This window comes from Grampus griseus (genome assembly GCF_964374135.1).
Source record: "Grampus griseus genome assembly, chromosome: 20".
Lineage (NCBI taxonomy): Eukaryota > Metazoa > Chordata > Mammalia > Artiodactyla > Delphinidae > Grampus > Grampus griseus.
In genome coordinates, this window is record NC_139014.1 from 21,858,870 (window position 1) to 21,885,994 (window position 27,125).

The following is a 27,125-nucleotide window of genomic DNA, read 5'->3' on the forward strand; positions in this document are numbered from 1 at the left end:
TTTGTGGCAATCCCACATCATCAGATGATGGTTAGCATTTTTTAGCAATATTTTAAAATTCAGTTATGTAGATTTTTTTAGACATAATGCTAGTGCACACTTAACAGACTACAGTATAGTATAGATAAAACTTTTATATGCTCTGGGAAACCAAAAAAATCATGTGACTTGCTTTATTGCGATATTTGCTCTCTTGCAGTGGTCTGGAAATGAACCCAAGGTATCTCCAAGGTATGCCTGTAACTGAAGACATGACAAAGAAACTGTACATCCAGCCCAGGATCCTTTAAGTTAAAACTCCCGCAGCCGCCTGGAGATACCATTTCTTGATCTTCTTCATTCCTTCTCTCCTTGCTAAACCTGGCTCACATGCTCTCCCCCGCAGTAGCACAGGATCAGGGACCACCAGAGCCAAGAGGAGACACACAGCTGGGTTCACCTGAGCCACAAAAAAACCCATAGGACAAAAACACCAGTTGTCATTTTCTCCCATTAAGAAGAGAACTGAGAGGGTGGGGAGAATTAAAGCCCACTTTTCACTCTAAGGCTGTCACTCCTGTGGGTTATTCCCCTTAGTTTGTTTTGTATGGGGGATGGGAATGGGAACAGAGGAGGTTAGAAGAGAAGCAGAAGAATTCAGTGCTTAAAAAGGACACTCAGGGGTTTCCCTGGTGGCACAGTGGTTAAGAATCTGCCTGACAATGCAGGGGACATGGGTTCAAGCGCTGGTCTGGGAAGATCCCACGTGACGCGGAGCAACTAAGCCCATGTACCACAACTACTGAGCCTGTGCTCTAGAGTCCATGAGCCACAACTACTGAGCCTGCATGCTGCAGCTAATAAAGCCCGCGTGCCTAGAGCCCGTGCTCCGCAACAAGAGAAACCACAACAATGAGAAGGCCGCGCACCGCAAAGAAGAGCAGCCCCCGCTCGCCGCAACTAGAGAAAGCCCGCACACAGCAGCAAAGACCCAACGCAGCCAAAAATAAATAAAATTTTTTTTTTTTAAAAAAAGGACAGGGCTTCCCTGGTGGCGCAGTGGTTGAGAGTCCGCCTGCCGATGCAGGGGACACGGGTTCGTGCCCCGGTCCGGGAAGATCCCACATGCTGCGGAGCGGCTGGGCCTGTGAGCCATGGCCGCTGAGCCTGTGCGTCCAGAGCCTGTGCTCCACAACGGGAGAGGCCACAACAGTGAGAGGCCCACGTACCGCAAAAAAAAAAAAAAAAAAGTACATTCGGGACTTCCCTGGTGGTCCAGTGGTTAAGAATTTACCTTCCAATGCAGGGGACACGGGTTCAATCCCTGGTCGGGGAACTAAGATCCCACATGCTGCGGGGAAACTAAGCCTGTGCACTACAGCTAGAGAGCCGGCGTGCTGCAATTAGAGAGAAGCCCATGCACCACAACTAGAGAGAAGCCCGAGTGCCGCAACGAAAGATCTCGCTTGCCACAACTAAGACCTAACACAGCCAAATTAATTAATTATTATTATTTTTTTTAAAAAAAGGACACTCCCAGTAAAAGGGGTTGGGGGTGGTCTCCGCATCCCAGCAGTAGATCACTAGAATGTGAGATCTTGCACATAACCCACACTACCAAAATCACCATTCTCTAGCAATTTTGTTCCCTACTCCCCTCTACCTTTCAATGTTCACATTAGTGCAATTTAAGAAGACTTTTTTTTTTTGGCCGAGCCCTGAGGCATGTGGGATCTTAGTTCCCTGACCAGAGATAGAACCCACGCCCTTGGCACTGAAAGCGTGGAGTCCTAACCACTGGACCGCCAGGGAATTCCCAAGAAGACTAATTAAAATTCATATGTGCAAACCAGTATTCCAAGATATTTTATGGGAAAATAAATGAATACTCAGTGTAGCAATGGGAGAAGAGCCTCTTAGATAAATGAATTCCTTAGTTAATTCATTTATTCTTTTCAACAATTTACTTTTCAGTGGCCTAGATGGAATTCTAAATAGAAGAGCAAGCTGTTCTTTCCTCATCCCCATATTCCAAGCCGTGGGACAGAGTGGAACTCTCAGTGAAGTGCATGCCTATTACAATTAAGGGCATTTTGCATTCCCTTTGATGAAGTTTTCTTCCCCTTTGCTTTCCTGCTTTATATGTCATTTGTGCGATATCAGGGCGATCAGCCAAAGTAGGAGAGAAGGCTGCACACTTAGCTGCACTTGTGTGTTTTCTTTATACATATTCAGTGATTAACTCGCTTGTTGCTTGGCAAATACTCTTTAAGCCTCTTGTGTCTATCTGCTCTTCTCCCAATTGGGGTATGTGCCTCCCTGGGACTCCATGATCAAATGTGGCGACTCTCTGGACAGATGCCTGGATCAGGGTATACGCATGGGGTGAGAGGAAGAGGGACGAAGCCCAGTGCATGATAACCGCTCAGGCGGAGGCTAGGTTGGACAGTGAGGCAGAGTGGAGGCATACCCTTGGTGGTGACCAGCAGGGGGCCCCTCGCTACGTGGAGGGTTCCAACACCTCTTGCTTCTGTTTGGAAATGAGCTGTGCTTCCTTTAGAGACAGGTATACCTCTTCCTGAGGATCATAGTAGTAGAACTTTCGGATATAAGAGATCAGAGGCCTACGAATAACACAAGAGGGATACACACAAATGTTATACATAGCTTATAAAAGAAATACCACCTTTATTCAACCCTCCCTTCTTTTCAATCCCTGTATGGTTGAGACAACACCAAAGACTCTTTGTTGCCCTGACAAAATTCCCACTTTCTCACTTATTATAGTTCTGTCTCCCTCCCTCTTACCACCTCCACTCTACCGGTACTTCACAGAGTCTGCAGAAGGGAAGCCAACACACACACACACCTGCCTCCTTCCTGGCTGTAATGTGACATTTCTAAGTTAGGTGCTAAGACATAGGAGAAGTGAAAGGACAACGCCTGTGAGTTGCCAGGCTCTGCCTGTACACTCAGCTTGCAGGCCTCACGAACACTGCAACTAACCCTCCATTCCTGCCCCACCTCTAAAGACCCCATTGTACTTAGGCAGTGGGAGATCCGGGATGTGATCTATCCGGACGAGCTGTCGGATTCGGAATCGGCAAAGGTGCTGGAGGGATTTGACATTGCTGAATCGGGACACTGGATAGAGCAGCTGGACTGGAGTTGGTGGCAGTCCTTCAAGAACGAAAACCAAGAGAAATATTCAGATGACACTATACAGCTAACTATAATTTTCCTTATGAAGAGAATCCAGGGAAGGGAAATGGGGCTTCTTTACAGTTCATCTATGTGTTCTGTACAAAAGCTCCCCTCCACAAAGGACTGCTGATTTCCATACCACCACTACCATACTTCATACTCAAGGGAATCTATGCTCCCCTGCGGCAGGCCTCCCCAGCCTCACTCTTAACAGCTAAGAGTCTTGCTCTTCAGAACAGCTCAATGAAAAAATGCCGAGCTACAGACTTTGCTCGGAGCCAAGTGGCCAATCCCAGGCCCAAGGCTCTCAGTGCAGGGCAAGAATCAAAGGTATCCCTATTGGGAATGGGAGACACTTGTTTAGTATCTAGAGTACCCTGAAGGTGAGGACTCAGAAAGGCTGTTCAGAGGGGTCCCCACCAAATTCCACCTGAGAGGCTGGTAAGCAGAAGGCAACAGCTAGGATCAAATTTTATAAGCCTGTCACTCCTGCCATTTACTTCAAGCCGGGACAGTCAGGTTTAGCTACCTCTTACTCCCCACCAACCCTCCACCCCCACCAACCACCCTCCTTGCTTCTGAAATTTTAGGTTGGGTACAGGAACAGAAAAAAAGAGGATGATGCTTTTAAAAGAAAAGCAACTACAGTAGCTTGGGCAAGCTGGAATTGGTACTACTGTGCACACAAGTGCCTGCTGACTAATGCCAGCCACGGCTGATGGGAGCCCCACACTCATGTTTCATCGCAATATCAGCAGACTCTGTGCTGGGAAATTCCAACCCCCTCAGGGGTCAACACCACAGAATGGAGACACCCAGAATGGCAGGGACACTGAAACAGATTCAGGGGAACAAAGAATACCCTGGTTTCAATAAACAAAGGGGCTATGGAAAGTAAACAAGAAAAGTGCTCTCAGACAGAATCTGAGTTGCAAAACCTTTGAAAGAATTCTTTTCTCAGCCATTGCCATATCAAAAGAAATTCTGTAGACAACTTGTTGGGAAATAAAATATCTAGTATTTTTGGAGTTTAATTTCAACCAGTTTTTAAATTTTGTTTGAACGCATGAGAAGAAAAAGTTAAAGCTTGTAGATTGCCTCCCAAAGCCCTTTCATGGTCGTTAACAACTGACTTTCTAAAAAAAATTGAAATACATGTTATGCTAAACAAGTAAGCTTATCTTAAAATCATTTAACTCATTCAGTCTTCAAAGCCGTATTCAGACAGATAGCACTATTACCCCCATTTTACAATGAAGAAACTGAGGCCTATTGAGCTGAGAGAATGTGTTCACAGCTCAGAACCAACAAAGCTGGCCTTCCTTGAACACCTGCTCTGTCTGAGGAAGAGTTTAGCCCAGGGAACCTCAAAGGAGGGTCCTCCAGGAGTCTCCTCAGAGTGCCTGCCCCTGTGACTGTCTGACAGGGGGGCTGTCCAGATAGTCACAGCTCCTTGATTCAGGACCAGTCTCTCTTGACTTCTCACCTCCATCCCTTCAAATCTAAGGCTTATATTTTGAAGCACTGTAGCCCTCCTCCACCCACACACACAATTAAAAAAAAAAAAATTCACACATGGATTTTTCTCTTGAATATATTTAAACTCAAGTGGTTTTAAAATGATTGGGGTTCAAATTCCTCTTTGAATTTTACCCTTTCTCTCATGTTTTAAAAATAGTCTTTAGTAAATTAAACTATGACAAACAGAAAGCTTCCTGGGGGGTTGGTTGTAATATTGCTAAACTCAACATGACGTTTCAGAGATAAAAGTAATTTATGCACCTAATTATTTATTCCCAAAGAAGGACTATAGGACTTGTGCTTAAAGAGGTCAGGATAATAAGTAGCATACAATTATCTGACTGTTTGCCTACTTGAATTTTAATGACCATATACACTTGCCTATTTAATTGTGTTACTTTTAGCCTTAAGTTCACAAATAGCAATTTGAAACCTGTTAATTCTCTGATATTCCCTGGTTTTGCCCGCAAACACAGAAAATGATTGAAGCTCTCACATCCAGAGCTTGTTAACAGATGAGGTCAGAAATGGAAATAAATCCAACATAAGACACCAGTGCAGCGAAAGTGAAAGACAAGGTAGAAGAGTGATCATCAAGAACTTTCCTCTGGTCCTCACGCCAGGGTCCTGGGCGCAAATCCAGTTTCCAGCCCCTTGGCTATTTTCTCTTTCCCCAAAAAGGAGCAGGTTAGGAGTGACAAACGTCTTTCAGGTCTGAGCACCCAAACACCCAGGTCTTCCTCCCACAACAAACTGTTCCCTGAAGGCCAGAATTATCCAGCCCCAAACTTGTCAATAGGGCCAAATTGAGAAATTCTAGGATACAAGGAAGACATAGCCCTAAACAAGTAATCATGGCCTAAATGATGGTTACAAAAGAGGAAGCGACCAATTTCCTTAGAGTTATCCAATTCAAAGTGTGATTAAAAAAAAACAAAAAGTGTTTTCTCTTCAGGCACTTCACAGATGATGGAGATTCTCCCAACTAAGAAGGACACATTCACTTTGAGTTCTGGCTCTCACAGCAACAGAAGTTTTGTGCTAATCCGATCACATTCTCTTCCTGAGATTGCTGCTTGGTGTTAGGGGTTTAGTTTACAACTGTGAAATGGACCAGACTGAGGTGTAATCAGCAACCTCAGATTTACCATGACCATGCTCCAACACTGCCATGAGAAGAGATAAGGGGCAAATCAAGCTCAGGTGCCATCGTTTTTACCACCGATTCCTCCCCCAGATGCAAACTATTCCACTTATTAAATTCCTTCTGCTCCTTACTTGCCACCATCCAGAACTTTCCCATTAGTCCCAGCTTTAAAATTCCCATAAGCCCTGGCATCCTTTTACACCAGTCTGGATGTGCTGTGACTGCATCCAGCTCTAGATCTGAGCCAGAAAAACCTGACGTTGCATCCTGACTCTGCAACTCACTGCACATCAGTTTCTTAATCTGTATTTTAAAAAAGAAAAAAAAAAGGGAGACTGTAACATCCCTTCAAGGGATTTTGTAAGGGTTAAATGAAATAATACTAGCCCCTTGTAGGCATTCAGTTATCATCATCCCAAAGTCTAAACAAAAGGGCTCCTTTTAGAATGCACCGTGTTATAATCCCTGGTGCAGGCTGACAGAGCTCAACCTACATTCTAATGACTACCACTTCCTCACGGGAATCCTCCCCCCTAATAAAGTCAGCCTCACAGAATGCCTAGACCTCTGTGATAAGCAAAGGAAGGCAGCAAACAATGATAAAGGAGAACACTGGCCTTGCCTTCTTTGTCCCAATCCTTCAAAGAGAGGTCACTTACAGTCTAGGGGTAAGTACTAATTCGCTTTGCCTTGTCAACTTGGTTACCATTTCAAGTGCAAATGGATATCCTACCTGTAGCATTCCTCACAGGTCCTAGAAAGACAGTCTCCACTAATAAACACAATTCTGACTTCTTCATGTCCTCTCCACAAATCCCAGCAAACTCAACCTGCAATTGGCTTACTGCTATTTTCTTCCCATAACAGAGGGTGGGAAATAAAGCACAAGATTTGGAGTTAGTTCGGCCTCAGTTTGAATCCTGGCTTCAGCACTGAGTAACCTTTAGAGTAAGTGGCTTCACTTTTTTTCTTCTAAGAAAGTCTTTATTCCTCCTTTATTTTTAGAAGATAATTTCGCTTGATACAAAATTCTAGGCGAGTGGTTTTTTGTTTCAAAACGTTAAATATTTCAATCCACTCTTTTATTTCTTGCATGGTTTCTGAAAAGAAGTCTGATTTAATTCTAATCTTTTTTTTCTTAATAGATCTTTATTGGGGTATAATTGCTTCACAATACTGTGTTAGTTTCTGTTGCACACCAAAGTGAATCAGCCATATGCATACATATGTCCCCATATCCCCTCCCTCTTGAGCCTCCCTCCCATCCTCCCGATCCCACCCCTCTAGATCATCGTAAAGCACCAAGCTGATCTCCCTGCACTATGCTGCTGCTTCCCACTAGCTACCTAATTTTACATTTGGTAGTGTACATATGTTGATGCCCCAGCTTTCCCTTCCCACCCTGTGTCCTCAAGTCCATTCTCTATGTCTATGTCTTTATTCCTGCCCTGCAACTAGGTTCATCAGTACCATTTTTTAGATTCCATATATATGTGTGTTAGCATACGGTATTTGTTTTTCTCTTTCTGACTTACTTCACTCTGTATGACAGACTCTAGGTCCATCCACCTCACTACAAATAACTCAATTTTGTTTCTTTTTATGGCTGAGTAATATTCCATTATATATGTGTGCCACATCTTCTTCATTTTTGGGCCTCACCCTTAAGTTTCCTCACTGACAAAATGAAAATAATCTTTTTTTTTTTAAGTAGACCAATCTATTAGCTAACTGTTGCAAGAAATTACAGCTACTGAAATAAAGAACCTGACAAAGTACCTGGCACATGATAGGCACTCAATAAACAGTAGCAATCACTGCAAGCTCTAACCCTTAACAATGTTAAAAATCTTACTTAAAATTTCTGCAGACAGGGCACATTTGTGGAATGAAACGTGCTATACCTGAGGAGTCCAAGACTCCATGAAGTCTCTCAATACTCTACAAGTAGATACATGCTCCAGACTTCAGAATCCTCTGAGAGGATTTCCCTGGTTCACCCACAAACAGAGCTGATTACCCACCCTGTCCTTGTCAATCACTGTCATGTCTTGTATTGAATTTAACATGTGCTCTTGCCTTTATCTTCCTACCTGTCCCCTTTTTTAAGCTAAGAGCTCTCTGAGCATAGAGAAGTGGCTTATTTTTGATACTCAGTTTAAAAAATAAATGTTTGTTTGTTAAATAAATACCCCAAAAGCCACAAACTCTAAAGATTGCTAAGCAGAGTCAGTTCCTGTAAGAAAGGATTCTAACATTTTCCTTTTAACCAAGTCAACTGCATGAGACCCAACTGTCTTGACAGCACTGAGGCAAATACTAAATGAAGTGAGAATTAATACGGTTCGCACCCTGTTGTGCCTTATTGATATCACCAAGATTATAAAACACACTCCTGTAACCTGGTTCAATCCTGTTACTAATGTTCTGCTGGAGGCTTCCCTGTAACGTCTTTTTAGAGCAATTTCTTGGCACCCAGTTTGTTTAAGAACCTTAATTTGATTCAATGGCAAAGCATGAAGTTCTCATGTTAAGTTCTGTTTGTATCTTACAAATTCCTCAGTTAACGTGCTTGCCATTTTACTTTTTTCCAACACTATAAAAGCAGATTCTCGCAAACCATCCCTTCTCCCCACCCTTCAATAGAGACTATATAGCTACCTCCCTACTTGGGCAGAAAGACTACATAACCACACCAGCAAGGATGGGAACTGCCCAGTGCTCCCAAATGGAGACTAGTCTCTGTATTCAGTACTGGTAGGGATACGGGACACAACAAAAAGTATCTACTCTTTGGACTTCCCTGGTGGCGCAACGGTTAAGAATCCACCTGCCAATGCAGGGGACATGGGTTTGAGCCCTGGTCCGGGAAGATCCCACATGCCGTGGAGTAATTAAGCCCGAGCGCCACAACTACTGAGCCTGTGCTCTACAGGCCGCAAGCCACGACTACTGAGCCCGCATGCCACAACTACAGAAGCCCTTGTGCCTAGAGCCCATGCTCCGCAACAAGAGAAGCCACCGCAATGAGCAGCCTGAGCACCACAACGAAGAGTAGCCCCCGCTCGCCGCAACTAGAGAAAAGCCCGCACGCAGCAAAGAAGATCCAATGCAGCCATAAATAAATAAATAGGTAAATAAAAAGTATCTACTCTTTGACAGAAAGTTTCGTACAAATGGACAGAGCAGACTGCTATTAAATTCAGCCTCCTTGACACTCACCATTTCTAGTGAATACTCTTTTACTTTCCCTGTTCCCCAAGGAGATGACCTAAGAGCTCTCTGTTTCACATGTAAGTGTGAGATGCCTGGATCAGGGACAACGAGATACCTCTGCAAGTTAAATATTCACATGACTCCTGGACATCAGTGGTGGGATCAGTTTTTTCATTCATATGATCAAAGAAGCAAAGATTCCTTCTCAATATGTTGAGGGATCAATTCCTTCTCAATACAAGGGCAGGAGAGGGATCTAGGAAGAGTGGTTGCTACAAGAGCCAGGAAGAAAAGCTTCAGGTAAAAAAGCTTCAAGTGTTTTTGGGTTTGGTTTTTTTTTTTTGGGGGGGGTGCAGGGGAGGGGGTAGAGATCCTACACTGGATCATACCCAAGTCAGTTAAATAATTAATGTAACTATAGCCTTACCTGGAACCCTGGATCTCAAGAAATAGAGAAACTTCCCATTCTTGGAGTGCATGATGGCTCTCTTAATGAACTCCACCACTGATTGACAGCGATCCTCAAACTTGGGATGACACCACAGGCTGAAGGTTCCTGCCATGGAAAGTTAAGGAGAGGTAAAAATGCAAAACTTACTTCGAAAAGATTTGAGAGGCTGGCTTGAACATTTTAATGATTCTCACTTCTGGGAGGGTAGTTTTTAGTCAAGCTGAGTCAGACAAAGGTCCCTGTTCCTGCTTGTTCCACAACTAATGGAAAGATGTTGCCTTTAATAAGACATAAAGTAGGTCTTACAAGGTTTTTGTTAAACAATAATAAATTCAAGTCAGAAAAAGAGATATAAATAGATTTTGTTGGCTATGAACATGAATCTTTAAACCACAGACCATAAAGAAAAGACTGCTATAGCAAAAGCGAGTTTAAATGACATACCCTCAAAAATATCTAAGTCTTCAAGTATGCATGGAATAGTCCAGGAAAGACAAGAACAGCAGTTTTGTGGGTCTCACTCATTCATATGTGTGTTAGGCACAAAAATCAAATTCTAAGTCTTTTCTTCTGTAACTTCTAAAATCCCATGCTCCAACATGTTACAAAGATCCCACCCCAAACTTTAGAATCCCGAAGGCAAAAGGGAATCTGAACTCCCATGACTTAAAAAAAACAACAACAAAAAAACTCCAACAACTAAAGCACTAAATCCAAAGGAGTCACAAAAGGGATACTAATCACTCAAGAGAACTATAGATGTAAGTCTCCCTAATTACTCTCACAGGATCACTTAAAAAGACGAAGACAAATGTTCCACTGCAAGCTGGCAACTGAAAGGCCCACAGGCTTCTATTAAAAATTCCATTTATTCAAGGAAGAAAAGTCCCTTTGAACAAAAGGTAACTGGAGAACCATTTGAAAACGCCCTCCCATTCCTGGCATCTCACCTATCAGGAACCTAGAGGTCAAGCATTCATTCTTCATTTCCATGGCCTAGTCACATCATTTTAATAGGTTTATAAAAGCACTTCACTCTGAAATGCTTTTTGTTTGTTTGATTTTTGTTTTTAGAAACAGCAGGAAAACAGGCAGCAGTCTACCCCACAGTTCTCTAATTCTCAGGTCTTTGGACTGAAGTTCCTTTCTCTTCATGCATCTCGAAAGCAGAGGTGGAGGGGCTTCCCTGGTGGTGCAGTGGCTAAGAATCCGCCTGCCAATGCAGGAGACACGGGTTTGAGCCCTGGTCCGGGAAGATCCCACATGCCACAGAGCAACTAAGCCCGTGCACCATAACTACTGAGCCTGCGCTCTAGAGCCCACGAGCCACAACTACTGAGCTCGTGTGCCACAACTACTGAAGCCTGTGCACCTAGAGACTGTTTTCCGCGACAAGAGAAGCCACCACAATGAGAAGCCCATGCACCACAATGAAGAGTAGCCCCTGCTCGCTACAACAAGAGAAAAGCCCCGCGCGCGGAAATGAAGACCCAACGCAGGCAAAAATAAATAAATAAGAAAGCAGAGATGGGGGCAGAGGAAACCATGGACAAAGCTATGCTGACCTAAACAGGTACTTCCTGTCTAACAAGAGAAGCAAACCAAATAAATCCCGCAGAACATGGCTGAGAACAGGAGAGAGACAGTGGTGCCTGAGAAGAGCATGAAAGAGCCCCTTACTTGAAATGCAATATCTAATATAGCTCATTTGAAGTTGATCACATGTGGGAAGAGTATGAGGGATAGGGGGGCAAGTCCCTGAAACGCCCCAGAGTTCTCCACACTTTTTAAATTTGTAGCATATTACAAATTTTTGACAAAGGATGTATTAGCCAGCCCTACCACCAATGACCATCACAAGTTTGTGGCCCAAGTCAAATACAGAATGCCCATCCAGACTGCAGTGTTGAACAAGTCAGCTTCTCGACATCACTGGAATATTAAGCACAACCGGACCACAGAGGGGGAAGTACTGCCAGGAAGGAAGACAGACAGTCTAAAGCACGTTGATCCCACAAACTCTCATAGAGTTCTGATGACTATTTCCTATGAGACTACAAAGCTGACCAAAAGAAGACATAATTATCACCATGCTGCCTGGCAAGAAGAGCTGATGGGACTTCCAGGCAAAGAAATTCAGAACAGAACAGTCACAGGATCAACAAATTCTCCTCTTTGTATATATGATTTAATAGTAAATATCTCTAGATGGTAAGTTTAATTATAAACCAAAGTTTGGAAGAATGTGTCTAATGGTCCTAGGTTATTTCTTCCTTCTACCAAGAGTTTTACTGGCTTTTTTCTGTTCTTCTTCAGACTCTCCAATTTAGTAGACAAGATGCTGAGAATACTTTTAAACGGCACCCTTAGGCTCCTCCCAACCCCCACCAACATTTCTTCCAGTGATCGAAATCAGTGCCCATATCAATATTCAATTGAGTCTACGAGATTTTCCTCCCCATTCACAGTTCCATTTCTATGAATCCTTCCAATGAAAAAGTCAGATAGCAAAGGTAGGAAAAGGCAAAGGGGGAAGAAGCCTTCCTTCAAATGCCAGCACCTCTCACCTCTGTAGTGCTCCATTCTGGTGTGATGGGTGATACCCTGTGATCGGAAACTGAGGCTCAGGATATAACGAGGATCAGAGCTGTCTCGTACCAGGAAAGAACCATCGGGCTTGCCTTTCAGCTTCATCTCTGCATCTTCCCAATTCATCGGCCCCCAATACCAACCACACTATCAAAGAAGAAGTGGTCAAGTAGTTAACAGAACAGAGAAATGTCAAAGTTTTCAGCACAATTTCTCTTACCACAAGAACCCCGTTTCCAAAACACTGCAATAGGTAAAGGCTGCTAGGAGTGTCCCAACCATTAGCAATGAACACCAGGTTCATCACACTTTTAGGTCTCCAAAGTAACAGAAAAATAATTTTACAATTCCATTACCAAGGCCCTACAAAGAAGAGAAGAGAGACCTGGGTTAACTATGTAAACATTTCTCCATCACGTTCAGATTTTTTTTTTCAGATTCAATTTTACAACATCTCTTATAGAACTAATAATAGCAGCATATTGTTTTGTCACTGTAAATACAGAGGCAAGGAAACTACTCTTCCTCTAAAAATAATAAAAGGGGAGCTGGAACAGAATTAGGAGAACGCAAGAGGAGGCACCACTTACCTTCTCCAGCTCTCGAAGGCTGGCTGCAAAGCTGCTTGAGTCGGGCCGGTAGAGGGGACACTGGAGGGGTGGCGGGGGTTGGCTGTGCAGGGATTCGGCTGCTCGGAGGGGAGCGATCCGGGGAAACGCATCTGCAGGGCAAGAGAGTGGCGGTCACTTGTCAACCCTCATTGTTCCCAACCTCAAGAAGACCGTCCCCCCAAAACAAAGAGGCTAACTGAAGAGGGGCAAGGCATTAGAAGATAAGCCGGAAAGGGTGGAAGCCAAAGCAGTGGGGAAGAGCTGGATGGGCTGGGACAAAAAGCTGTGTGGGCTCGTGTAAGCTGTGAAGGATGGGTGGGGGCGTTTAACCCCAGGAAAGGGGTAAGGAGCAGCTCACTAACCTGACTAAGGTGACTACTTCAGGGCCTTCACCAGCCTAGAGCGATTCCAACTTCTCCCACCTCGAGGTGCAGTGCCAGTAAAGCAGCCTTGGAAATAGTGACTCGCTTACTTGCCCGGGAAGAGCAATGATTTTGCCAGGCAAGTAGATTTTGCCAGGTGAGTAGAAAATCATTCATTTCATTCATTTTATGCCTTGGGTACTGGAGGCTGGCAAAGCAGGTATGGGCTACTGAATGCTTGGGACTTATTTACAAGGCTGCAGTAAATGCTAAAAGCTTAGAAAACCACAGAACTTTGAAAACCAGCAACATATTAAACCTCCTCCCTCTACTAAAATTAAGGCAGTTTCCTAAATGATACTGACTCAAAGACTGCAAAACAGTTTCAGCAGCAAAGAGACAAAAATATCCAATAGTCTTTTATCTCTACCAAAAATCAGATTCACCTCCATAAAGAAAACGGGTTAGAAAAACCAGTTCTTGGCCTCATTTCCAAGGAGTTCTGGTCCAGCCAAGGGGATACAATTTAAGCTTTCTCATAAATTCTGTTATTTCCATAAATAAATTTCTCCCATCCTTCAGAAGTATATCACTTGGTACTCCCCAGTCTTGCAAGTCCTGCGTCTAGGCTAAGCTAACCTGGGGCATGAGGTGGAGGAGGCGGAGGTAGGGGGAAAGACTGCAGGGAAGACCCCATCGGAGCCACAAGGACAGATGTAGGCAGCGTCCCACTGATATCATCTAGAAGAGAGAACAAAAGCAAGAGGTTCAGAAATATGGGCACAGAATGAGCAAGGTGAAGGCAGAGGAGAGGGAGAAGGATCATCAGGCTGCCCTCTGGGGCAAGATGGCCTGACCTTCACCCTGTCTTTTTGCACACAGGGCAACAATCATCTTAATCTGGTTTCCTTGGCTTGAAAGCAGGAAAGTAAGGATATCCCTAAAGCTGCCTACTAGCAGTAGATTCAGAGCAAGATAAATACCCTTTATAAATAAATAAAGATCGAATCCATATATGGACAGTAGATGTTATAGCATGCAGGTAAGAGACCCATTTAACCACTTCCGGAGAGGACAGGGGTGCTGAGAAAGGGACAAGAAATAATTGGGCCATCAATAGAAACCCAGGAGCTTGTTTGGCTCCTGGCAAGGAACAACAGGTCCATAGAGCTCACCCTCCCACTAGGGCAAGAAGACAGAGAGGGGAGGAAACTATACCTAGGAGGCTGAGGCTTCTTCTTGGAGGAGGAGGGGGAGTTGGAGGGTGTGGAGAGGTCAGGCCCCGCTGAGAGATGTCCACGTCCACAAGTGACACTGTTTCACCTGAGGGATTCATGGAGCAAGCATGTTACAGTAGCACCTTGCCCAAAGCCGAGGCCAGGAAGCAAAGGGAAACAGAGGGCAAGCAAGGGAGGCTAGAGAGGTCCATGGCTCTCAGAAAGCTCAAAATCTAATGCTCCTTGGCTGGAATCCCACACCCCGCCCAAAAAAACCACCTGAGAAGTCAATTTTAAGTTCCATCATTCCTTAACCCCGTTAAAGATCAAGGATCTTTAAGACAAAAACATGGGATTGACAGTTGAAAAGCCAACTAATCCTGGCTCTGCCACTGAGGATATAACCTTGAATAAGAGGTCTTCTTTATTCAAATAGAACCCACACCACTTATTTTTTACAGATTTGTATACCAATTTTTGCCTCAGAGAGCAAGGCAAGCAGCTTGTTACAAGCCCAAATGGACATGGAGAGCAAGTGCCATTTAAATGTAAGAGCTGTTAAGCTGAATGCAGATAGAGGCCCCAATGCTAGCTCTACCTTCTTCCTAAAGGGCTTTCCACATCTAGGTTTTCCAGGATACTCACTCATAAGAGAACCAACCATTTCAGATATCCATTAATTCCTAATAGTTGAGGCTGCAAAGGCCGAAAAGTGCATTTACAACCCTAATAATTAACTACTTCCTCAGTCAGCCAAAAGTCAGGCACATGGTTTCCTTACTTCCCAGCATGTCACGCAGTTCTGTTCTCTGCCATATACACTCCTTCTTGCCACCCAACCCCGTCTAACCTCTCTCCACTTGAATCACCAGAGAACGAAGGGTATTTTATCGACAAAAGGTTGACAGCCAAGAATAAGTTTGTTTTGGTAGGCCTGATCCACAACTCAGAATTTGGGATTTCTGTAATTTGGCCCTTAGGGTGTTATTTCCAACACCTTCTTCTTATTTGGGAAGCTGAATTACCCCTCAGCTAGAATTTTAATGTTTCCCAGTTAAGAAAATGAGGTAACAAATATCTCTAAAAGGCCAGAAGCTGGGTTTTCAGAATCTAATATGGTTTTTTTTTAACAAAGGTCTTGAACACTAATTAAGATAAGCAGAAAAGCTCTACCAAAAGTCATCAGTGGAAGTTCTAGGAACTCATCACACAGCTTAATGACTGAGGGCCTAGCTGCCCAGAGCAATGCAATGAGCCCAGGTTTCCTGAAGGGTCAGAGAGGTCTAGATTGTATGCACTTAAAGGATGTAATTCAAGAGAGCTAAGGCTCTTTGAAATAAGAACGTGGAACCTGAAACTACAAATGTGGGTTTCATTACTTTAAAAGGGAAACAACTACTAACTAGAAAGACATTCTGCTACAGGATAAGATCCTTTAATTCGTTGCTTGGGATAAGAACAGAGGGGATATGAACAGAGGACCTCCTTCTCCACCTGTGCCTAGTGTAGGCACCAACTCACCTGTCCTGACAGCTCACAGCAGTCTACCCAGTGATGGGGGTTCCACTAGCTGGCTTAACATTTTCCTGGAAATGTCCAGTCCCAGATCAGAATTCTTGCAATCATCTTTTTTGAGGGACACAGTATCCAAAAGAGTTTGAAATTGGGATTTGGTTTAAAGGCTTCTCAGCCATGCCCAGTGAAGAGCACTCAGTTTCTGAGATTTCAGGCTGTGAGCTCCAGACTTCCTTTTCTACAGCTCATTCAAGCAGGAGCTTCACACCTGACTCACAAAACAAAAGGTCTCCCTCTCAGAAAAAGCCCCCCTTTAAAGGAGAAGGCAAAAGGACATTTGACCGCTTTCCTACTTTAGCAACTGTGTTCCCTGCTGCAAGAGGAGAGACTTAAATTAGATCCAGTGAAGAACCCTTTAACAGCTGCAAGAACTGCTAGCCCCTAAAATGGGTAAGACAAGAGTTCATGTGATCCCCTTTGCCCAAAGTCTTTAAAAATAGACCAGATCATCATGGATCATGTTTATTAGATAATCCATGAACTCCCTTGGAAGCAGGGACAGGAACTGTATGACTTTTGGGGAGTCCTTTATGCGTTATGAGCCTATAAATTTGTAATTTCTACTTTTAATTTATATGTGATGACCCTGAACTAAAGCCTGCATAACTGCCAGGGCCACATAATTACCAGCATGCAGTCTCTACCTCAAACTATAAAACATCCAAAGTCAAGAATACATTTCACACCATAAAAATAGCCTCACCCCAAACCCAGCAGGCACGAAATGAAGAAAATAACTGCAGACATGCTTGAAGCTCCCTCTGAGATGCATCTGCAAGTGTTTCCTGACTCGTCTCAGAACACTCGTGCTTTCAGATGTCAGAAGAAAAAGAAAGAGATCACCCTTACCTGTGAACAGGGGGCTGAAGGAGACTGGAGAAAAGGCACTTTGAGTTCTTGTCAACCTGGGTTTCCTGAGGGGTGAGAAGCACACAGAGAATGAGGTGCGGAATGAACACACATGCATTTAAATCACTGCAACAACAACAACAACAACAAAAAATCACTGCAACACTCAATTCCAGATGCACAAAAAACAAAGCAAACCCTAGTCGTTGTCAGCCACACTTTTGTAATAAAGCCTAAAATTTAAAGGGGGAGAATAAAACAATTAAGGCAATTCCTAAATAGATTTGGCTACAGAATTCAGCAGCCTACAAAGCAATAAGAAATCTCTTTGGAGCTTTCCATACCCATCACATTAAAAGACTAAAACACCTTGAGTGGTAATTAGTAAGTCCATTTCTAGAAGAAGCAAGTCGGACACAGAGTTGATTTTCACATGGGAGCCAAGAAAAAGGTTCTTGACCTGAACAGGTGCCACCTCAGAGCACCAGCTTTCCCTCTGGGCCTGCTCCTAGGAGCAGGGAGTCCCAAAATGAATCAGGCAAGATTTTTGGACTTGAGGACAGCACTATAGGATACACATGCAACCTTCAACCAGTAAGAACTCTGATTTTTGCAAAATGCCTCCAAGCCATAGGTCAAAACCAAAGGGGAGCCTCTTCAAGTTAGGAGCTCTACCTGGCACCCAAAGAAGACGGCCTCTTCCCCTTTGAGAGCTGCCAGTCACAGCTCTCCCCCCAGGACTGCTCCTGATACTGCTCCCAAACCAGCTGGAAAACCCAGATGTCCTGTGAAGACACACCAATTTCAACTGGCTTTTGGGCGAGAAATGAAAGAAATCCAAAAGACTCTGACAAAGACTTTCTGGCTAGAAACGTGCTGAGCTCAAAAAACTCACCTCGGAATGACTGAATTGACTAAAAGGGAAAGAAGTTGAGGAGGTGATGAAAATATGCTATACCTTGATTATGGCAGAGGTTATGATGTTGACATCTGCCAAAATTAATAAAACTGAGCAACTTTAAAAAAGTGAATTTTAGGAGGTATATAAATGATATGTCAACAAATCAGGCTTAAAAAAAAAATCCTACCACCAAATTAAATGCCTGACTCCACACCTTGTAGCTGGCTCACTTTCCAAAATTACTCTCACCCAAAGGTTGAAATAAAACTTCAACTTCACCAATAGACAGGGGCAGAAGCAAAGAAAATCCAAAATGAAATCCTATTTTAAAGTATTTGACTTTGGAAGATCTTTATTCATTTATGTTTTAACAGAGATGTCTGCGCTTCTCAGAACTCACTTCAAACAGAATTTCAAAACCATACTGTGAAGACCTTACTCAGAAACAGCCAAGATGCCAGAATCCCTCTCCTGACCTATCTCACACGCCCTCTGCAGCCGCCTCCACGATGAGGCTTGAGAAGTCTAATGATGGTGCCCACTGTCAACGCCCTGCCCACAGCACACACAGGAGAGGTGGCTACATCAGAACAAGACACAAGCACACACAGTCCCTCTATTTATAAAAGTTGCTCATGGCAGTCTGCAGCTTAGTTTCAACACTCCAGAGGGCTGGAATGGAAAGTTAACTCCACTGGACATTAACTTTAAGACTGAAGAGCTTTCAAGCTGATTTTTATTCAGTAACTTGTGGATACAACATTAAACTCAGCAAGCAGAAACCTAAAGCACTGGCCTTTCGAAGGGTTCACACCTCAGCCATTTGGCAGTTTGCCTCTTTTCAAAGGAAGCTGCGTTACTCTGCCATCTGCCCATACTGGGGACGAGCCTCCTCAGTGCCAAGCACTGAAGAACAGCAGTACCCAAACGCACACATCTTGCGGAGGCCTTCTCACTCCAGCTCATCTTCTCCCCGCCCCTGGCATTTTGAAGAAAATCATAGTTTCTAGGATCTAGAAAAAGAAATACATACGACTCTAAACCCAAGCGGAGCCATTTGAGAGCCCTAGGATGGCTTTTTCTGGCAAATAAGGAAGGTTAAAGAAGTAGAAGGTCTAAGAGGCTGAAAGGCTAATAATAGATATGAGTGCTTCCTTCTCTCTTTGGGGAGATATTGTCTAACTGAAAATCCAAAACAGTTTCTGTCTCAAGGATCCTGAGAGCATTCTAATGGCAGTCATTCATGAAAAGACCAATCTAGACAACTATAAAAAACAAAGCAAGGGAATGATGAACATAAAATTGAGGATGGTGGTTGGTTACATGGGGGAGGGCGAGATGTAATCAGGAAGTAACACACAGGGGTCTTCAAAGGTACTGATAACATCTATTTTTTAAGCTTAGTGATGGTTACCCAGGTACACATTTCATTATTATTACTGTACATACACTTTATACATCTCTTCTTATATATATGAAACATTTAAAATGATAACCATTCTAAGCTGGATGTGCTGTTTTTTGGAGAGCAACATGAATGACACAGCTCCAGATAACATTTTTAACTAACCCTTCTATACTACATTCCCATATTATTCTATTCCTCCCCAGACCACCTTGACAAGCATTAGGGTACAAAGTTAAAGCCACTGTAACTCTGCCAGTGGGCCACTTGCATCTTAGCAGCAGAAAAACCTGATGGGTGGTGTGGGGTAGGACTTGGTGGGCTATGCCTCAGATGGCAGAACAAGACAGGGGCAGCAGAAGACCTTAGGTAAAGGTCTTCTCTGAGGCAAGTAGTCCTTTGTGTCAGCTATGCACTGCTTGTGCTGCAGGTAACAGAGATAGGATGCCTCTGTCCATTTCCACTCTGCAAATTACTAACCGTATAGCAACAGATTTGTGGGATAAAAGGAGTTCATTAGACTAGACAGGCTGACAACACACTGATATAACCACTGGCCACTTTTCAAATTCCTTGAAGCCTAAAATATAAACAATGAAATAGTAATGCTTTCCCTCTCTTGTCCATAAATCCCCTCTATGGTGTCCTAAGACTTACACCTGTCCTTTTCTAACTTCTAAAGTAGAATGTCCAAATATCAGGTTTTGCGGCCACAATTTACCTCTGCCCCTGCTAAGGCACACAGTGCCAAGTCAGCCAGCCTCTGCCATTTCCAACACATCGTAAGCCAGTGTCTGCTCTTGAGCTACAGGCACAAAAACCACATGTTCATTTTTAGTTCCAATACACAGACATCTGTGCAACACGGTCAGATCTGAAACTCCACCATAAACCAACTAAAGAACCTATGGAGGGAACTTCCAGAGAAAAGCCCAGAGGTGTAGCCCAAGGTCTAAAACCTTAGGAATGATGTCAGTGGACAAAATGTTAAGAAGTAAAAGACACAAGACTCAAATGGACAGAGATTTCTGAAGCCAGGCTGCTCATTCCAAAAGAGAGCTTGTCAACCACAACCACTTCATGGAAAAATAGTTAAAAAGATCAACAGAATATGGACCCAAAACCGAAACATAAAGTCAGACCCTCCTTGGGACTTCCCTGGTGGCACAGTGGTTAAGAATCTGCCTGCCAATTCAGAGGACACGGGTTCGAGCCCTGGTCCTGGAAGATCCCACATGCTGCCAACTAAGCCCGTGCGCCACAACTGCTGAGCCTGCATGCTGAGCTCTGAGAAGCCCGCACACCACAACAAAGAGTGCCCACTCTCCACACTAGAGAAAGCCTGCACGCAGCAACGAAGACCCAATGCAGCCAATAAATAAATAATTTTAAAAATAAAAACACTTGGAGTTTAAAAAAAAAAATCAGACCCTCCTCACCACACCATAAAATCCTTTTGCTCTCAGCATGTCATGCTCTTTCTCAAAAAGACCCCTTAGACCTGAAGACCCAGGAAAACAGAGAAAAGGGTTTCTCATGTCTGCCAGGTCTGTCCACGACAGCAGGGCCCCAAATTGATGCCAAGGGAGCCTGCCTCTCTTTCCAGAATTGAATCTTTCTTCCCAGATAGGAAACCACTACAGAACTGTTCTCCATTTTTCCACCTCACAACTATGAAGACTGCCAGTAATATCCTCAACTGGTAAGTAAGAAAAAAACAAACCTTGAGAAATGAACAAGGTACCCATTTCCAACCAAGTATGTATTATGTGATGATTCAAAAAAGTAAGATCAAATGCTATTTCTCACCAAACACAAAGGAAGACAATCAGCTAAACATATGTGAAACAGACAAGGGAACTTCACTGGTTTTCCTGAAATAGCAATCGTATATAACACTGAAGCCCACGGGCATCAAGCCCAGCTCTCTGAATCCCAACATATGTGTGTTACACGGCCTAGCCCAGTTCTTCAGAACAGAAACCTGATTAGCTGGTGGGCCCATTTCTTCCTTCACTTCAAAAGAGTTACCTAAGCTAACTCATACTAGACCTAAGGCTCTGTATATCCAGGAAGGTCAACTTAGCAGACTCTAAAGCATCTGAAAGGAACTAAAGTTTGCTTAATGTTAAAATATGTAAACTGTTAAGCCTTATTAATGATTGTACGGGGACTTCCCTGGAGGTCCAGTGGTTAAGACTCAGCGTTTCGGGCTTCCCTGGTGGCGCAGTGGTTAAGAATCCACCTGCCAATACAGGGGACATGGGCTCGAGCCCTGGTCTGGAAAGATCCCACATGCCGTGGAGCAACTAAGCCTGTGCGCCACAACTACTGAGCCTGTGATCTAGAGCCTGTGAGCCACAACTACTGAACCTGTGCACCACAACTACTGAAGCCCGCACGCCTAGAGCCCATGCTCCGCAACAAGAGTAGCCACCACAATGAGAAGCCTGTGCACCGCAACAAAGAGTAGCCCCCACTTGCCGCAACTAGAGAAAGCCCATGCGCAGCAATGAAGACCCAACACAGCCAAAAAAAGAAAAAAGAATCCTCCTGCCAATGCAGGGGACACGGGTTCGAGCCCTGGTCTGGGAAGATCCCACATGCCACAGAGCAACTAAGCCCATGTGCCACAACTACTGAGCCTGCGTTCTAGAGCCCGTGAGCCACAACTACTGAGCCTGCGTGCCACAACTACTGAAGCCCATGTGTCTATAGCCCGTGCTCCGCAACAAGAGAAGCCACCGCAATGAGAAGCCAGCACACCACAACGAAGAGCAGCCTCCGCTCGCTGCAACTAAAGAAAGCCCGCACGCAGCAACGAAGAGCCAGCGCAGCCATACATACATACGTACATACATAAATAAATAAAAAGACTCTGCGCTTCCGCCACAGTGGGAGCAGGTTCTATCCCTGGTGAGGGAACTAAGATCCCACATGCCGTGCGGCATGGCCAAAAAAATAAATTAATTAAATAAAATTAAAAAATGATTGTAGGTGGTACTTTCTAGTAATAGCTGTGGGGAAGTTAAATGCTGAGAAGAGCAAAGAGAATCATGCCCAGAGGTTACTGTAAAAGCCCCAAATTATACAGCAAAGACTGCAGAGACTCGTAATTAACTCCAACAATAAGAAGGCAGGCATATACCTTCTGGCAAAAGACTGACATTTCTCATGGCTTCCAGGTCCTACCAATCAAAACAAGAGCACAAGCTAAAAATCCAAACTTATCCTTCCTCCCAACAGGGCGGACTTACTAAGGAGGTGCAGATCCATAGAAATCACAACTACCCTGGCCAGACTTATCAAGCTTCTCACAGCTGCGAGGCTGCCAGCAAGACTGGCACATAGTAAGCTGTGGAGAAGCTAACAAGAAAATCTAACAGCACCAAATCCTAAGCACTAAAAAAAAAAAAATCACCAGTTCAATCTTACTGCTTCTCCTCCAAAAGCACAAAATATTCCATCTCAATTTCTCTTGTCTTCACTCTATTCCTATAAGGACAGGAACAAGACAGGAATCACTCCCATTTTACAGATTAAAAAACGGGGGGAAGTATGAAGAAGACAAAATTGGCCCGCATCCCACAGCTGATGCTGGAGTCCTACATGGAATCTAAATGTTCACATTCTCTGTACAACATGCTGCCTCCTAACAGCAGTCAACCAAACGTTCATACATGAATACCTAGCTCGTCTCCAATTCATCAGAAAAAGCTCTTGGACCAAAAAATGTAATTCTCCAGTGCCCTGAACTAAGCTTCTTTGCAGAGCTACAGCCCAATTTGCTCTGCAGTAGAAATCTGTATTGTGCTTAGTGTGAGGGTTGGTCACAGAGCAGCCAATGACCATTAAATTCTGCTTCCAAATGCAAAAAACCGTATAATGTTATATGCCTTTTCCTCCTCCTAATCTATTAGACGTAGCAGCTAATTTCACGCCACACCTCCTATTTGGCGTCTCTGGAATCTTAGACCAAGTCCTGGTCAATATGGAACAAAGGCAAGACAAACCACAAGAAAACTAGCAATCTATCCTATGTCATTACCCACAGCTTCAATCCTGCCCTCCCCCCAGCTGATGAAAATTTCATCTACACTGGTTACATGGAGCATCGAATGCAGAGCCTACCACGAAATAGCTGCTTCAGCAGCCACACTTTTCCAGACCTGAGCTCCCAGCGTGAGTTCATTGGGAGGCAAATGTGGGAACATACATCTACCTGAAGGGGCAACACGCATCAACCTACTGATTTCCTCAGGAAGTCTGGGTTTGGTCTGATCCCCAAGATAAGTCCCCGGCCCAGCTGTTCAGAAAAGGCAACAAAGTCAAACTGACCAAGGGAATTCCCTGGCGGTCCAGGGGTTAGGACTCTGCGCTTCCACTGCAGGGGTCACAGGTTCCATCCCTGGTCAGGGAACTGAGATTCCCCCGTGCCACATGGCAAAAACAAAAAGAAACAAACAAAAAAAACCTGACCCCACACTTTCCTCTTGAAGTACAAGTTCCTTTGAAAGGATGAGTGGTTTCCAGTCCAGATCACACCTTAGGACCGACTAGGGAGCTTTTTAAAAATCCAGTCTTGGCCCTCTGATCATTTCCCAAAGCTCCCCACGTGACTCTGGTGAACAGTAGTTCTCAATGTTTTTCAGCCTTGGGTTGTGGCTGCCAGTGCATCTCATGGATCCATCACATGAGCTGCATCAAAACCAATTCCGATCTTTCTAAGAACCCACTCAACAGTGCAAACCACAATGGCAGTTACCACAAGGGAAGTCTTATTTCATTGACACAAAAGTTGACAGCTTTTCTAAACCGATGTACAAATCTAACACTGGATATCTGAGAGCCGTCCACCCTTCAGAAAGGCAGGAAAAAAATGTCTAAGTTTGGAATTTTCATCAATTGGCCTAGAACTCATGTACTAATGTACATGAGTATACCTCGTACTTAGACTTCTCATGTGGGTTTGAGAGCAAGGCTATTTTCTATTCTCACAGTGGTCAGCATACAGGCTTGAGATACCAAGTATATCTAAGAAACCAACCAAGAAAACATTAAAACTCTGAACAGAGATGCCCAACTGACTGGTGGCCTACAACTACACAAGTCTGTCACATCATCTGCACGCTGAGTGTGAAGAGGGTGCTGGTACACAGAAAGAATAAGCAAGGTGGTCAAACACAACACCAACTTTTTGCCCCAAAGGCTACACCTCTCCATCAAGCCCCCTGCCAGGGGTAATGGTAGACAGACACCTTGGAAAAACTTTAAAAGCTGGGACAGGGTGGGCGTGGGGGGGGATGGTTTGGAATCATCGCCCAACTAGAGAGATGCTAACCAGCTGATAAGTATCACCGCGCGAGTGAATTCTTAGAGTGAAGGCTGCTCCCACAATCAGCTCTAACCTAATGGGCAATGTCGCCACCTTTCACCCCAAGTCTCCGCCTCCTTATGAAGACCATACCTTAAGAATTGTCAGGATCGTGTTAGCAGTAGAATAAAAGGGAAATGAAACAAGAAAAGGAAGTCGGTCAGCCAGCCCCACCGCCCCCCAGCCGGTCTCACCTCCCCGCGTCCAGCTCCCGGCCCGCAAAGCCTCCCACGTCTGTCAGGCTCGCAGCTGAAGCACCCAGCTCTCCGGAAGGCCTCTTGCCGGCCCCATCTCCACCGCCGGAGCCACCGTTGCAGCTCTTCGTGCGGAAGAGGCGACTGAGGCGGACTTTGAGGGAGCTCTTCCGAGAAGGGCCCGCGAGCGGCCGGAGGGGCCCAGGAGGAGGCGGGGGTGGGGGAGGTTGCTGCTGCTCCCCTCTACTCAAGCGCCCTGGAGGGACCAAGTCCTGCACCAGGAAGGGCACCGGGGGTAATTCAGGGCCCGGGGGCTGCAGAAGAAGCCGGCCGCCCCCTCCTCCTCCGCGGCCCGGGCTGCTGAGCTCCTCTTCCGAGCAGCTGTTAGTCTCCAGGCTCTCGGCCTCCGACTCCAAGCCTTCCAGGACCAGCAGCGCGTCGCTCGTTTCCGTGGGGTCCTCCCCGGCCTGCGGGGCGGCAGCAGGCGGCTGGGGCTGCGGAGGGGGCGGCTGCGGGGGGCACGGGCACGGGCAGCAACCCCCGCCGACCGTCTTGACCCCGGGCCCCGCAGGCTGCCCGAGCCCCAGAGCCGCCAACTGCGCCTCTAGTCCAGCCGCCGGGCCCCAGGTCCGCTCGAGCGCCAACCCCGGCGGCAGGGCCTTGGGGTCCAGGGCACAGCGGTGCCGAGGACACAGCAGTTCCGAGGGTCCCGGCTCCCGGGCCGCCTCCGCGTCCTCTTCCTCCGGCGGCCGACCCACGTTGCGGAACACCATCAGCTGAGGCGGCCGGGAGCCCCGCGGGCCCGGCCGCGCGAGGAAGGGTGGCGGCGCGGGGCCATGGCCCGGAGGCGGCGGCGGCGGGCCTGGCTCGGGGGCCGCCTCTCCATAGCCGAGCAGGCGGCTCAGGACGCGGTACGAAGCGGCCGCCGCCGCCGCCTCACCATCCCGGAGCTCGGCCCCCTGCATCGGGGAGAGGGAGGGAGGGCGGGCGGCTGGGAGCCGGGCTGGGGTGGGGACTAGGCCGGGCCCCTCCGGAGCCCCGCCCGCCGCGGCCCCCGGAACGACAGTGCTAACGGCCGCTGCGGCCTCTGCCTCATAGAGGGGGCGGGGGGCGCGCGGAGCCCAGCGCGAGCCCACCCTGCGCGGCGCCGCCGAGCACCGCCCCCAATGCGTCACTTCCGGGTGATGGTGGCCGCGCCTTCTCCCCTGGTTGTGCTCGCGCCGGCCTCTCCGAAAAGTGACGTTACGCGGGGCCTGGGCCGCTATTGGCCGCGAGCTGCTTCTCGCCTAGCCCTTAGTCCGGTACCCCGACCCTGGTTTTTCACTTCCCGGGCCCTCTGGCCGAAGCCACCCTTCGGGATAAGGTGGGGTGGCCCTGGAAAGCTTGGTCTAGTCCTGGGAGAGAGCTGCTGGCCTTGGGAGGACAGTACCTTTGGCTCTGGTCCCGCCTATGCCGCTTGCGATGTGTGACAGTGGCCAAGTTGTTTGTTCATTGACTAACTGTATCCCCGCCTTGGCATCCAGTGAATATTTATGGAATGACACATGAATAACATGTTCTAGACCCAGTGCTGTGCTGATAAATGTTGAACAGCCGACTGTCGGGAGAAAAGGGGAATGTATGCACATATATAGGTACATAAGGATGTGTAGCACAGAATTTACAAATAATAGTGTACATTTGCAGATTCCTTATAACTAATTTATTCTAACAGAATGCTTTCACTGATTTTTGCCCAACTGCTGTATGGGTAGCCAACCCGTGGTTTCAGTTGACTGGGGAATGTAATCACAACATGGATGTTGGTTGATGTCCTCTGTGTCAATATAAGAGGAAAGTGAATAAACAAGACGTCTTACCTGTCAATTATGGGAGCGACTTCTTTGCTGAATAAGAAAACAGTTTTCAAATACTGAAAGAATATTTCCTCAAGTTTTGTGCAATACAGAATGTAATGGCTACAAACATAACACATTCACTTAAAATCTGAATTATTTACATTTTCTCATCACTTTCTTGAATCTAGATTATCGACAAAACAATCAAGTCCCTATTTGTATCGTCTGCCGATTTCTCTGGTGTAAATCCTCCCACAAAGGCTGATTTCAATCTACCATCTTGACTTTGCTGAACACAGAGCATACTATTATGCAATAGTTTCATACTATTATGTAGCAGATACAATAACACAAATAACCTCAAGAGCACAGGTAAATAATAATAGTAAAATTATTAGGAAGTGATGAGTTTTGAGAATGTATTACCTTTGTTTTTAATATATTTAATGTTTACATAATTTTTAACAGTTGGCTGTGTTTAGCAACTGGCTTGTAGGGAATTCCCTGGCAGTCCAGTAGTTAGGACTCTATGCTCTCACTGCTGAAGGCCGGGGTTCAAGCCAAAAAAAACCCCCAAAAACCAACTGGCTTGCAAAATTTATTCCACGCCCCCTGCAGTGGGAGTGCAAAGTCTTAACCACTGGACCACCAGGGAAGTCCCAAAATTTCTGAAATTTTAACAGTCGGCTTTC

General features: G+C 45.4%; 1 protein-coding gene across 1 annotated transcript in view; it reads right to left on the reverse strand.

The window, feature by feature from the left end:
* Positions 1-25,560, reverse strand: part of SOCS7 (suppressor of cytokine signaling 7) — a gene marked incomplete at its 5' end in the record, with an annotated part of 33,042 nt that extends 7,482 nt beyond the window's left edge. The window contains 9 exons of the mRNA XM_082679770.1: positions 2,450-2,603; positions 3,024-3,159; positions 9,495-9,623; positions 12,086-12,254; positions 12,698-12,828; positions 13,720-13,821; positions 14,299-14,403; positions 16,722-16,786; positions 24,596-25,560. Of these exons, the coding sequence (XP_082535896.1) occupies positions 2,480-2,603; positions 3,024-3,159; positions 9,495-9,623; positions 12,086-12,254; positions 12,698-12,828; positions 13,720-13,821; positions 14,299-14,403; positions 16,722-16,786; positions 24,596-25,560 (1,926 nt within the window). The 3' untranslated portion in view covers positions 2,450-2,479. The remainder of the gene's footprint in view (positions 1-2,449; positions 2,604-3,023; positions 3,160-9,494; positions 9,624-12,085; positions 12,255-12,697; positions 12,829-13,719; positions 13,822-14,298; positions 14,404-16,721; positions 16,787-24,595) is intronic.
* Between the last annotated feature and the right edge of the window lie 1,565 nt (positions 25,561-27,125).